Here is a 14,866-nt window from a genome sequence, read left to right as displayed (position 1 = left end):
ACCACCAATGTACTTAGTTTGAGATCACCTATAAGTCTCATCCGGACACAAGCACAAAATCCAACAAAGAGGAATACACTCAAATGCTTACATAATACATTAAAAAAAACAAATATACTAATACATAACAGAGAGATGATTTACAAGGAAAAAAATATCATCTCCCAAAACAATAACTATGCATTTGACTGTTTCCCTCCCAGCCAGGACTCCGACCAGGCCAAGAAAAAAAACCAAGTAATCTCAATTCCAAGACAAAGACAGAAAGTATGTTGGAAAACAGATATAAGGGGATAGAAGACACAGTGTGTACCTCCCTGCCCGCTATTGGAGGTCAGGATCCCCACCCAGCTCACATCTTTATGAGATTTGAGAAAACGTAACAAACAATTGGGAATAATAGACTAATACAAAAATTTTCTCTACCCAAAATCCTACCCCATACTCGCACTATCACTGAACTAAACAACATTTATAATCAATATTCAGACCTGTCAAGTGGTGGAGAATAGTCAGAACTCTTTTCAAGTTCAAATTGGTTTGTTTTTTTTTTTTGTTTCTGTTTTGTTTTTTGTTGTTTTTTTTTTACCCCAATCTCACTTCAATAGCTTTTAGGGCAGTGGGATAATTGACAAAATCTTCAGGCATTTTGAAACTGAGGTTGGTGGATCCACCATAAACTGATACTGCTGAGTCGGAGTTCCGATTACAGTCGGACGATTTATAGGTCTGTTATATTGATTGGAGAGGAACATAGATATGCACTGTTTGATTCGATTGTCACAAGATAAAAATACCAACATTATAGATAATTACAGAACAGCAGAGAAATCAGCTAATTATATCATCAGTTATTTGTTAAGAACTTTAAATATCGATTAATTGCGATGGCCCCCCAAAAACGTTGAAAAAAAACATCTTATGCATCAACCAGATGGTGGCCATATTAATCGATATGAAAAACAGACAATGAAATAAAAGACCACATAGATGCACATAACATAAAACCATTTTCAGTCTATTGTAAAATGAGTACCTAGCCGTTAACAGCATTGTCACTGTCCGAAAAATTGCAATATCGCCTAACAGATGTCATGTCTTGTTCTGCATGTTACGTGTTGCTGTTGGTCAGGGACTCCTTGTAAAGCACTTTGAGCACTGTTAGTGGATATTGCTCTATATAAAAGCTCAAGTCTAATGGCTACATATTGTGTATGCCGTGCTGTATAATAGCTCTTTTTATTTTAAAGATGCAGGCTTTTTGTATATCATGATATACAAAGGATTCAGTTTTCCAACAGGAGTTGCCAATTAAGTTAACAAATAAAGATGGCCGAGCTTTCTATTTATGGAACAATATTAGAATAAGCTGTCACAGATGGAAATATAATAAATTACTATCACTCATTCATTCATTGGTCGTCCGTATTTGGTCTTGTTCAGTAAATTATACATCCATATATTAAAATAATATATCAACAGTGAAAAGCAAAATTATATTAAAGCAAGGTCTAAACTAATCTCAGCTATTGGTTGTCTTCAATAATAAATAATACATTGAACCTCTAGTGAAAAGATGAATGTGAAGAAAAAAAATTAATACAACAAAGTGGAGAATTATTTCAATAAACAGTTGACAGATTATCATTATTTTTTTTTTTTTGATCGATAAATTAAAATGCAGACAACAGCAACATTTAAAATAATAATAATAATAATAATAATAATAATAATAATAATAATAATAATAATAATAATAATAATAATAATAATAAATAAAATAAATAAAATAAAAAAATAATAAAATAATAATAATAATAATAATAATAATAATAATAATAATAATAATAATAATAATAATAATAAAAATAAAAAAATAAAATAATAATAATAATAATAATAATAATAATAATAATAATAATAATAATAATAATAATAATAATAATAATAATGATAATGATAATGATAAAGATAAAGATAATAATAATAATAATATATGAATAATATAATAATAATAATAATAATAATAATAATAATAATAATAATAATATAATAATAATAATAATAATAATAATATAATAATAATAATAATAATAACTATAAATAAACGAAAGAACGATAACAGCAAACGAGATTCATCCAGCGATGGAAATAATATAAAAATTTGAAGAATGAAAAAAATTCAAAGGCTTTATATTGGATTTAAAATAAATAAATAAATTAATAAATCCATCATAGTAAACTAGCTTTCTAAAATTTGATGGAAGAGATTCAAGGACAAAAATCGTCACATTGTTACATTTAGAGCATAAGCAGTTGAAAACTCTGCAGTATTTCAAATAACTGGCGGAAGCTTATATATCTAAAAGAAAGAAAGAAAAAATGTTAAGCTTCAATAAATAAGACAAATGATTTTAAACGTTTCAGGTTTCCCCTTTATCGGAACAAATGTGATAATTTGTCTCAAAAAATACGTACAACACACTCACTCACTCTCTCTCTCTCACACACACACACAAATACACCCACACTCATTGGAGTTTTCAACTCCTTACACATACATTTAAAAAATAATAATTAAATACAAAGTTCAAAAAAGAACAAATTATATAAATTAAAAGGAATTTTTCAAGTCCAAATCCTTCTTCAGTTATCCACAAAATCTTTTTATTTTTCAGAAATAGGAAACAAAACAAAAATACTAGCAAAGAAACACTTTTTTATAGTGTAATCCTTGAAAGTTGTCTTTCAGAGCCTTAGCATACAATAATCTTATATAATTGATCTTTTTTTAAAATGCTTGCTGAAGAAGGAATTGCATTCAAAACTAACCTTGTTACAGATTTCATTATGTTTTCCCCATTGAGCACCAAAATCAATGTTATGCTAATTACAAATGTTCCCTTCTAATTTCTCTAAAGTTTTAAAACAAAACAGAAGGGTTTGATGATGATGGATTTTTTGCTTGTTTTTTTTTTTTTCTGATTTTGGGTTTCAATTTGGAACTAGCTCTCGACCACGTTGTAACCTAGAAACCACCAGAGTAGGAACACATTTGAAATTTCAAACCCAAGAGTGCAAAAATTCTTTTTTTATATATCCTCCAATAACTTCAACTTTGTAATTTCAATGTCATTATTTAAATTCAATTCATTCCTTTTTTACTTTTTTTTTTTTTTTTATAATCTTGATTTATTTTTTTTTTTTAGCCATACGAATGTTCAGTGTGGCCCAGATATCGTAATGCGTCATTATTCTTTTTAGCAGACATCACATGGCATGCCAAGTATTTGTTTAGTAAGAATCATATCGAGGACATCGGACTCCAACCGTGCAAGCCAAGCTTTATGTGTGAAAAAAGTGAAAAAAAAATTGTTAAAGCTTATATAAAGTCCAACTGCTCCCCAATTCTTGTGACCAACAGACTAAACCACAATCTTGTTATTAGGCAGGAATAGTCATGTGATCTGAACACACAGGAACAGTTAGTTTGGAGATCGTTCTAACCATGATGTTCTCAAAATCTCCTATCTCGCACTTGCATTCTTAGAGTCAAACGACTCGATATGGTTTCTCCATCTGTGACCAACTGACTCGAATCGGTATTATCTCATGGTGATTTAAAGTTAAAGCATGAAAATTGAATTTATGTTCAAAACTATAAGACTGGCTAAATCTTCAAGCTTTATTTAGAGAAAATGAGAAGGGTTTCTTGAAATGCGATCAAATATAATTTTGTATTTCTCATTATTTTAAGTTTAAATTTACTTATCCGCTTTTGGTTCACCCTAACATAATACCAAATCAAGGCGGTGGGTAACATATTATTATTTTTGGCTTATAAATTGTTGTTAAAAGGTTTGAAGTTCATTATCATTCCAATTGTGTATCTGAACTAGCGTTATTTTCTTTCAATTCTGTGCTAGTTGGTCAGAAGTAGTTGAAGCAGCTTTCTACTCCTTGACCGATGTCTTCCTCAGACCTCTGGGCTTATACCTTGGGGTGAGGGACTGGATCATCACCTCACAGACGGAGGGGAGGTCGTAGAGTGGGTGGAAACCCCAGTCACGCACGGCATTGCTAGCATCAAATGACTGGGGCCAAGAATCAGCTGGGGAAAAAAAAATGTAATACAAAAAGAGTTTGAATAAACGAAACTGATACACAGTGTTAATACGCTTCAACAGTCATGACGTCACTTCCCTCGTAATGACGCATGGTAACTTAGTAACTAGCTCTAAACTATCGGAACAATGGCGGATGCCCTTATGAATCATTTCTCAGATGAGCATAAAAGTGTATCCAGAGGAGAAAAACATTATAAATATGATCATGTTTTGACTTTTATACATTCTGATCACATGACATATGAAAGGTTCTAGCCAGCATGAAGAATAAAATGTACCGATTTTCTTTGTTTAGAACCACGATGGCCGCCGTTGCTGGGCGACATGACATCAGACTATTGAATCCAATAAAGCATGAGTTTCACTGATGTCATTGCTCATATATTGATAATAAATAGGTCTGAAGAATCCTTTTAAAACATCTTTACACAAGTTTGTACTTTACTACTCAAAGAAAAGATTGCATCGATATATCATCACTCATCCATGGTATACCTTGCCTTAAGTTGTTTATCTCTGGGCATTGTGGCACAGCAGTATGGTCTTTGCTTCAACTCTCGGCTAGCTGTGTGGCTTTGAGCAAGTCATCTCATTCTAGCTCAGTTTTTGGCACTGCACTGTAGATGAGGCCTAGGTTATTACAATCTCCCCTTGGAATAGATCCTAGAGATGAATTTGCCCTTCTGAATAAATTAAAGTACTTTTTTATTATGATGGAAGAGCCGATTTTTATCACATAGGAAAAGCAAGAAGCCTGTTGGTTGACAATAAAATTGTCTGACAAGAACAGCGCTGTTGTAGGCCAAGGAGAACTCAGAAATTAATGTCTGTCTCTGATAACTGATAGAATGAAGAAAATGTGTTCCAAATGGATTTCCTGAAGCCATACAATCCAGGTGCTTTGTCTTTGGCTCGAAACCTCGTATTGTGAGTCAAAGGCCATATCTTTACCCCAAGGTGACACATAAACATACCTATTTCCTGTCTGTGGTCAGGGTTGTAGATTATTTCAAAGTCTGGGACAAACTTCCTGATTTGATCCGCCAGTTCCTGTGGCGTGAAGTCCATACCGCTGACATTGTAAGTCCTCATTGTCAGCTTGGAGTCTGGTACCTGGAGTAATGGGTAAAAATTGTGAAATTAAGCTCTACTGCATGGCATATGTAGTAAGACATCATCATCTCAGAATTCCATGTATATAAATAAATTCATTATTACATAAATAAATAAATCTAAAAATTCCCTTTATTCATCACAAAGGGAAAATTAATTTGTCTAACTTAGGGTCTATTCCAAGGGAGGACTGGAGTAACTGTGGCGTCAGCTAGGACTTGCTCAAGGCCGCTCAACGTATATTGGTACAAGGCAAAGACTATCCCGCTGATGACCAACGCTGCTGTCCCTTATAGTGTCATGTGACCCACGGCCATAAATTGAAACTATATGTCACGAGAATGAGATGAACATGCTCAACATCGCTTGCATATTTTATAAGATATCCACTTATTTATACACATATTATTGATGTATTTAATTTTGATATACAGCAAAAGGCATATATAACAGCTGATCCATCAAAGTTCCAACTCACTATACATTCAAACTTATATCTTCATAATATCTATTTAACTCACTCAACCCTAGAGATTTTTGCTATTTTTCAAAATTGGATAAAATGTATTAAAAATGAGGCTGCACATAGATGGTTTTAATCAACTATCATTAACATGCAAAAACTAAAAACATTAGTTTTGATACTACGCCTATAATTTGTCTCAGAAAAATGTAATAAATAGGCATGGGGTACAAGTAACCCGGGTAAACAAAGGATATAGTCGGTTGAGTGAGTTAACCCACTCACCTCCAGAAAATCTAGTGTGGATTTGAGGATATCCTCTATGTACATCATAGGGAGACGGGTGTCCGGTTTCAGATAACAGTGGTGAACTTTAGTGGTCAGGGCGTCGTGGAATATTTGCAGGGCGTAATCTAAGCAAATGGGCAAAATACATTATCAAAAGAAAGAAATCAAAAACTCTTTATTGGTCAGTTTCATTTTAATTATCTGGTTTTATCTCAGACATTTTTACATTTTAAAGTTTTGAAGGCGTTTAGAAATTATAATATTCATTTGCATGCAACAGCATGAGAGGAATTTAGGCTTGGAATAAAAACCTTTGCAGATGAAAATGTATAGACAACGGCGTTTCTCAACAAACTAAACATTCAAGAGTTGAAAACAACATGAGAGGGAACGAAAAGAAGAAGAAGAAGGAGGAGGAGGAGGAGAAGGAGGAGGAGGAGGAGGAGGAGGAGGAGGAGGAGGAGGAGGAGGAGGAGGAAGAGGAAGAAGAAGAAGAGGAGGAAGAGGAAGAAGAAGAAGAAGAAAAGAAGAAAAGAAGAAGAAGAAGAAGAAGAAGAAAGAAGAAGAAGAAGAAGAAGAAGAAGAAGAAGAAGAAAGAAGAAGAAGAAGAAGAAGAAGAAGAAGAAGAAGAAGAAGAATGTAGGGTAGTAGTAGATAGTAGAGAGTAGATGGTAGTAGTAGTAGTGTAGTTAGTAGTAGTAGTAGTAGTAGTAGTATAGTAGTAGTAGTTAGTAGTAGTAGTAGTAGTAGTAGTAAGTAGTAAATAGTAGTAGTAAGTAGTAGTATAGTATAGTAGTAGTTAGTAGTAGTAGAAGTAAGTAGTAGTAGTAGTAGTAGTATAGTAGTAGTTAGTAGTAGTAGTAGTATGTAGTAGTAGTAGTATGTAGTAGATAGTAGTAGTATGTAGTAAGTGTAGTAGTAGTAGTAGTAGTATAGTAGTAGTAGTATAGTAGTAGTAGTAGTAGTAGTAGTAGTAGTAGTTAGTAGTAGTAGTATAGTAGTAGTAGTAGTAGTAAATAGTAGTAAGTAGTAGTAGTAATAGTAGTAGTAGTAGTTAGTAGAAGAAAATAGTATAGTAGTAGTAGGTAGTAGTAGTAGTAGTAGTAGTAGTAGTATAGTAGTAGTAGTAGTAGTAGTAGTAGTAGTAGTAGTAGTAGGTAGTAGTAGTAGTAGTAGTAGTAGTAGTATATAGTAGTAGAGTAGTAGTACAGTAGTAGTAAGTAGTAGTAGTAGTAGTAGTAGTAGTAGTAGTAGTAGTAGTAGTAGTAGTAGTAGTAGTAAGTAGTAGTAGTAGTCCAGCAGAGCAGGCCAGATAGTATATAGTGTAGTAGTAGTAGTATATTGTAGTATAGTAGAGTATAGTAGAGTATGTAGTTAGTAGTAAGCAGTATCAGTTTTTCGCAGAGCTAGAACCTTAGTAGAATAGTAGTAGTAGTAGTAGTAGTAGTAGTAGTAGTAGTAGTAGTAGTAGTAGTAGTAGTAGTAGTAGTATTTCCTTTAATGAAGTACAAGTCAATAAATGACTATTGATATAACTTGGCATGATTTACAAAGTTCTCCCTACTCTGTGAAGAAAAAAATAAAAATACACCAAATCTTTCAAATTTTGGCTAGAAAACTCATCCTTCAAATATCAATGTTAGAATGACCCCCATCTCGTAAAAACTCTCAGACCTGGGACTTCAGGGCGTGAAGTCTTCAAGGATGTCATAAGTTTGAGAGTTTTTTCACAAGATGAGAGTTACTACATCGATCAATATGTGAAAGACAAATTTTCAGGCCAGAATTAAATTTTTTTAAAACGTGTTGATTTTTGTTTTTGGTTTATTTGTTTTGTTTTTTTGTTTTTTTTTTGTTTGGGGGTGGGGGGGGGGGGGTGTGCAAAGTTCGACAGCACTTACCAGTGGTACCACCGCCAGGCATATCTGTAGAGATGACACCGGGATATCTCAGGGACCGGAAGTCCAGACCAAATTTGTGGTGATAGTACTGGGTGGACGATTAAATAATAATAAAAATTGAATTTACAGTAGAAATATGAGACGCATCAAGATTTTAATTAAGTTTTATTGAAGGGAAATGTTATGCTTTCTTAAAGTCACAATAACTAAAATTTCACATCCAATTTCTCGCCTGTTTAACTTTAAAATCAATTTTAGGCATTTGGCTCAACCGTAGCCATCGTAAAGTTATAGCCTGACACTGACCAAATAATGACGTCAAAATGCCAGTCTTTTGCCACAAAAGAAAACAAATCGTGAGTTGTATTCAATAGTTCAACCAATGGAATAGCTTGTTTCCATGAGTTCTACTAACGACAACTCACTAAACGCTACACAAACCTAAAAAATGATGTCACACTGCCAGTCCTAGAGGGTTCTAGTGTCAGGCTATATGTTAACGATGGCTACGGCTCAACCCGACATAACACCGTTTTGAGACGAGGGTCACAAATGAGTGCATTGATATAGAACGAATAAAGTTGGTGTCACTCAACCCTTAGTCATTATTTTTATACCGTCAGTTTGGTGAATATTTCTCAATAAATTCTACCAATCAGTTGACCATTATTTATGTTTGCACAGTTTTGTGCGCCCGTACGCTTGATCCGATTTGGTCACAAAGAACAACAACAATAACAACAACAACAACAACAACAGAATTAAAAAATTAGGTTTTTGATTTTTTTTTCTGTCTTTCATTCTTCATTTATATTTTTGTTTTGTTATTATTATTTTTTAGGACTCTAACAACGTATAATCATTTCACAATAATATAAATCAACATAACCCAAGTCTTATAATATTATTTTAAAGCCCATCCCAACTCATCCCCCTCTCCCCCACATTCACACACCTATATCCATTGTCACACACACACAAACACACACACACACACATACACACACACAAACACACACAAACAAACAATAGTACCACTGACCTCTCCCATAAGTTCAGCGTGGACTTTGCTGACTCCGTAGATTGTCCTGGGTCGCTGTATGGTCAGGTCTGGTGTCGGGTGTCGTGGAGAGTCTGGCCCAAAAGCTCCTGGAGATGCAGGATAAAGATCATTGTTTTAAAAAGACAGAATAAATATTAACATTTTATAATACGTTCTTTATCCAGTGCTTTGCACAGTTTTGTTCTTTGTTTTGTTTTTGCTTTTTTTTTTTAAGGTAAATTTCAGTGCCAGTGAAAAGGAAGATGATTTATTGGGGAAAAATTGTTCCTGTGAAGTTAAGAGCACCAAAGAAAAAGGGAAATGGGACTAGTTCAAATAGGGAGCAGAAGATTCCATCGATGTGCCTATATTTTGGTATCAACGAAAAGTCTCATCCAGGCATTTATCCCGTTGTAATACTTCTTTGAGGGGGGGGGGGGGGGGGGGGAATCATAGGATCTGATTATTTTATCTCCAAAAGCCACTTTTTACCGTCCCATTTATCCCGTCGTAAATACTTCTTTGAGGGGGGGGGGGGGGGGGGGTCATAGGATCTGATTATTTTATCTCCAAAAGCCACTTTTTACCGTCCCATTTATCCCGTCGTAAATACTTCTTTGAGGAGGTCCGGGGGGGGGGGGGTGCGGTTGGGTATAGGATCTGATCATTTTAATTCCAAGGACACGTTTATTTTATCCCGACGTAACACGAGCTTGACATTGACTAGATAGTGAACCCGTGGAGACACATTATCAAAATATGCATAATCATTCGCGTTCACATAACACGCATTAAAACGATTGTATTTCCGACCGCTAAACGACCCTGCTTTGACAAAGAGAATATATTTTTTTTTTTTTTTAATTGGCCAGGGAATGTGTCCTTTAAACTTTTGATATAACGCAACATCCACTGAACGTACTCAAAGAGCTTTACATCAGCAACACGGAACATGTAGAACGAGACATGACGCTTGTTAGGCGAATCTACAATCTTTTCCGGAACAGTTGCACAACGCTGTTAATCGACGGTACCTACTGTTTTTTTTTTTTACACCTGAGTAAATGAGTAGAATGTGATAAAGAGCCATTTCCATTACTCAATTTGCGGTGCCCAAGGACTCTACCGATCGAAAGCTGAATGTAATACCACAAGACCACAAATATCGATGGAGTAAAATGTCCTTCATCTTGTCAAAACTCTCAAACCTGAGAATTACTTAAAATTTTCTTTAAAGTCCCAGATTGAGAATTGTTTCCTGATTAGGGTCATTTAATGATCGATATTGTAAGGACGATTTTCGACATGATTTTTTAATGTTTTCTTTTTTTCATAGTACATCAGTATAGAAGGTACGAAGTTGACGTCGCTCAGCTCTTTTTTTATTATTTTTAGACAGCCTGTTAGTGATTCGTTCCACCCCACCCATCGAAATAATTTTAGCAGACAATTTATGCTTCGAAATTCGAACGGTACTAAGCCAGTTAAGCGGCAGAAAATGTCTTGTGAAATTTATTCTACAAAAACTCTATTTCATCATCATCATCATCATCATCATCTATCTCATTTGTTGTTGTTTTATTGTGTTGTTGTTGTTGTTGCTTTCTTTATTCTTCTATTTTCATCTTCTTCTTCTTCTTCTTCTTCTTCTTCATTTTCTTCTGTCTTCTTCTTCTTCTTATTCTCTACATTTTCTTCATTACTTCCTTCTTTTCTGTTTCCTTCTATACTAATCTTCTTCGTTTATTATATTATTTATATTCTATTTTCATTATTATTATTGTTATTTTATTATTATTTTTAGAAAGTAATGATAATAATAATCAATATCAATAATAATAATAATCATCATCATCATCATCATCATCATCATCATCAACAATATCTACATATCATCTCTTATCATCAACAACAACAACATATTTCACTACTGCTTGGTAAAGTAAGTGTCCGTTTGTATTGTATTTTTTTGCAAACGTAGAACAACGAATACAAACGAATACATATTTCGATGCCCACCGTTATCGGTCACTTCCACTTCCACGCCTGCATTATTAATAGCATAATCAGTAACTTCAGTCATATGCCCAAAACCATTCATTGATTCTATTATTATAACAATATCACAATAATATAATATGTAATATTATTATTACATCAGCACTATAACGAGAATACCATTATAGGGAATGGATGACCCGTATCAAGTAGCAGCTGTGTCAGCTTTTTGTTTTTAACCCTCTCCTTACCAGCCATTTTTCAGATTTTTCCACAAAACTTCACACCCACCCAACACAAAAACAGACATTTCTTTCTCAAACAGAAACGCAACAAGCACATTCTACATTATAATATTGTTCGACAATATGAGATCTATTACAGAATGTCAAGTTGTTATAGCTATAGCAAAAATAAATTTAAATCTGGATGAGAAAAGTGACAGTTGCATCGTAACAAATGTGACGATTTTCCAATAGGTGGTAAGGAGAGGGTTAAGGAGAATCATATTGCTATAATGTCCTTTTAAAAAAGGGGAGAAAAATAATAATAAAAAAAAAAGAACATGAAGGCGTCACCAATACGAAAATTACAGATAAAATTATTATATAGAACGAAAGAGGTTGACGTCACCGGCGGGCTCTTTGTTAGAAGAGCGCCAGTTGGATGATTAGTGCTCACTAAAATATTATACCAATCAGATTATAAACGTTTAAGGTTACACATGATTTTGTGTCTTCTTTACGTTTCATCTGGCAGGCAAGCCGCGATTCCGGTCACGACCCCCCCCCCCCCCCTTTCCCAAAGGAGCCAATGATAAAGATTCAGCAAGATTCACTGGTGGTAGGTTGTTGTTTTGGGGTTTGTGGGGTTTTTTGATGTTGTTGTTGTTGTTGTTGCTTTTTTTTTTTTTTTGGGGGGGGGGGGGGGTGCTGTCTTTTTTTCTTCTTCGAGCCAAAAAATAGCCCTAATTGCTTACTTTGGGAAATACATATATATATATATATATATATATATATATATATATATATATATATATATATATATATATATATATATATATATATATATATATATACATATATATAATACATAAATAATTTGAGTGGAAAATCGAGGCATTTCCATACCGATCGTGCTTGGGATAAAGAGTTTCATCTTGTACATCCGGGAAACTTCCAGGATGTTGTGGAGTCCCTCAATGTTGACCTGCATGGCCAGCGGGATGTTGGCCTCCCCGATGGCGCTGAGCAGGGCCCCGAAGTGGATTAGCCAGTCTATCTCGTAGTTGACGACAATCTCTCGAAGACTGCGCATGTCCAGGATGTCAGCGTACAGGTAGGGGCCTGAGGTGGGAGTAAGGTGGTGGGGTAGGACGGGAAAAAAATATTACATATATTTGGGAATTAAAATCAATGCTGATGGTGCCAAAGACTGAAAAGGGAGGAAAATTTTGAATGATTGCCTTTAAGCCCCATTATTTTTTACAGCATTCCCCCCCCCCCCCCCCCCACACACACACACACAAACACACAGTTTTAGAGCAATTGAGATGATAAACTATCATTGATACTCTAGCTAACTTCTAGAGAGTGGGAAACTGCACCTATTTGTTCCATCACACATCATATCTTTCACTACCAGTACATTTGATTGAGGGAAATATAACTTTTTAAAAAAAAATAGGAAATTCCTCCTCTGAATAAAAAATTCCGGATTTCCGCGGATCCAAGGAAAACCATCAGCATTGAATAATAAATGGTGAAATGCATTTTAATTTTTAAATGAAAGCGAGAGGTTTTGCAGCAATGGTGGCACTACTGGTCTTTTCAACGCCCAAAAAAAAAGAGGAGATAAATCTTAATAAAATCATTGAGTCGCCAAAAATGAAGAAAACAAGGACCTCAGACAAATAAAGACTAAGACAAAGATGATTATTTGGTTCACTTGATATCAGAATAATTAAACCTTAGAGCACTTATTTGACTTATTAGCTTGTCTGAAACCAGCTAAACGTACCATTCTGTCAAACAAAACTTGAGCAAACCTGAGGAATTTATATTGAGCAATAACATCCACTAAGATCAGAGAGTTATACAAGGGGGTAGCCGAAAGACACCACTTAACACTAAGGACGAGACATAACGCTTGTAAGGCGATATTGTATTATTATTTTTCGACAGAGACAACGCTGTTAACGGGTGCAGACGCTCGTTTTACACCAGATATAGGGAATGAGATTAGCGGAAGAGTAGCGTCCCTTGATTGGACGTCATCTTACAGAGAGAATGTCAAGATGGTTTTGCGCATGCGTCTCTCTCGTCCTCGCTTTCGGTGAAGCGGCTCATGCCGCTTTCACCGGAAGTGAGGACGAGAGACGCATGCGCACAACCAACATGACGTTCTCTCTCTAATAACTTTTCCGCCGGTGACGTCCAATCAAGGGCGCTACTCTCCCGCTAATCTCATTCCCTATAGGTGAGAGAATTTGAATAAAGAGCTTTATTTTTTTTTTCTTTCTAAGGATTCAACTTTGCGCCGCTCTGAATAGAACTCTACACCAAGACCTATGGCGAATGTCATACCCAGTGCCCTCATAGTCTCTAGTTTGCTAATGTCATAGCACAAGATCACAAAACCTCACGGAGCATTCCAGCCACCGCGTTGAAACCTTGAGAAATGTATGGAGCAATGTGAAAGCCTAGAAATGCGCTATGTAAATGTATAATATTATCTTGACAACAAAACCAATTGGATAGGTCACAATGAAAGACAGTGAAGGGAAGACACACACACACTCTCTCGCTCTCTCTCTCTCTCTCTCTCTCTCTCTCTCTCTCTCTCTCTCTCTCTCTCTCTCTCTCTCTCTCTCTCTGTACCTGATTCAATTACAGCGTCGGAGGCCCTGTTGATGTCAGACATTATCACGTTGTCCCGTCCATATTTCTCTCTGATGGCAAACAAGAAATAATAAAATCATTAAAAGAAAAGAAAACAAAACAAAACAAAATATATAATAAAAAAGATAATCCCACTTATTAACTATTGAAAGATTGGAGTCAATCTAGAGAAAGGAACATAGATATCCCAAGGGTAGCCGAGATGCCGTTGGTGATGAAACATCAGAGTTCCAGACTACCTTTGATCAGGTGGTTTGGTGTTCCATTCCCATATCCGGTCAATATCCGGTCCGGTTGATATTTTATTTATTTATTTATCAAAAAAATTAATTTACTATTTTTAATATATATTTTATTTAATTTTATCATTCTTATATTTATTTATTTATTTATTTATTTATTTATTTATTTATTTATTTATTTATTTATTTATCTATTTATTTATTTATTTTTTTTTTTTTTTTATTTATGTATTTTTTTTTTTGGGGGGGGGGGGGGGGGGGTGGGGAGGGGGATCTTTTCTCTTTGCTTTGCCTGGTACTAAGTTTCAACCCAACCATTCCGGAGTTTGATCGAGACGAAATACGAGAACTGACTGTGGATTCCTACGCCGAAGACCGAATCCCCATGTGCTAGGCACGAGTGCCGCGCTGAGGACCGGTCCTTGGGACCGGTCCCACGGTCTTTTAGCTGTGAACCGGAGACCAGTCCCAAAGAGGAAGACCGGCGGCGGTCCTCACTTCTTATCACCTTTCAACGGTCTCGCGCCATACAACTTCCCCAGCGATTCGTTGCCTCGGTTCTTTGCCTATCTTCCACCAATCACCACCCATCCCACTTAATTAATCGCACCCACCCCCCTTTGCCATACACTAAACGACACAGACGACCATAGAGGCAGACGACCACCTCCCTCCACTCCGCAAACCGCCCTTTCGTGTGTGAGATGGGGGGAACAGGAGGCGCACGCCTTGGACGATTCCATTATACGGGGTAAATTTCAAAATTTACTACACCATAATGATCGCAATGAC

The 14,866-nt window shown here is 35.3% G+C and overlaps 1 protein-coding gene across 1 annotated transcript; it reads right to left on the bottom strand.

Annotated features, from left to right (window-relative positions):
- Window positions 1-3,191: 3,191 nt before the first annotated feature.
- LOC144970912 (L-threonine 3-dehydrogenase, mitochondrial-like) lies at window positions 3,192-13,878 on the bottom strand. Its single transcript, XM_078911076.1, has 7 exons — window positions 13,812-13,878; window positions 12,063-12,278; window positions 8,935-9,041; window positions 7,893-7,980; window positions 5,989-6,116; window positions 5,102-5,240; window positions 3,192-4,111 (listed from the first exon to the last, which is right to left on the bottom strand). The coding sequence occupies exons 1-7, from the start codon at window positions 13,852-13,854 to the stop codon at window positions 3,954-3,956; spliced, it is 879 nt and encodes a 292-aa protein (XP_078767202.1). The 5' UTR covers window positions 13,855-13,878; the 3' UTR covers window positions 3,192-3,953.
- Between the last annotated feature and the right edge of the window lie 988 nt (window positions 13,879-14,866).

This window comes from Berghia stephanieae, chromosome 1, assembly GCF_034508935.2.
Source record: "Berghia stephanieae isolate SIO BIC M18660-M18661 chromosome 1, UCSD_Bste_1.3, whole genome shotgun sequence".
NCBI classification, from domain to species: Eukaryota; Metazoa; Mollusca; class Gastropoda; order Nudibranchia; family Aeolidiidae; genus Berghia; species Berghia stephanieae.
The sequence above is the reverse complement of the archived record's forward strand: the minus strand, read 5'-3'. Positions and strand labels throughout refer to the sequence as shown.

Excerpts from the sequence above, each read along its gene's own strand:
- LOC144970912 (XM_078911076.1), bottom strand. The coding sequence starts at position 13,854 with ATGTCTGACATCAACAGGGCCTCCGACGCTGTAATTGAATCAG. Across the intron at positions 12,279-13,811 it reads CGACGCTGTAATTGAATCAG|GCCCCTACCTGTACGCTGAC; the intron begins GTACAGAGAGAG and ends CTCCCACCTCAG. Across the intron at positions 5,241-5,988 it reads CCACACTAGATTTTCTGGAG|GTACCAGACTCCAAGCTGAC; the intron begins GTGAGTGGGTTA and ends CCATTACTCCAG.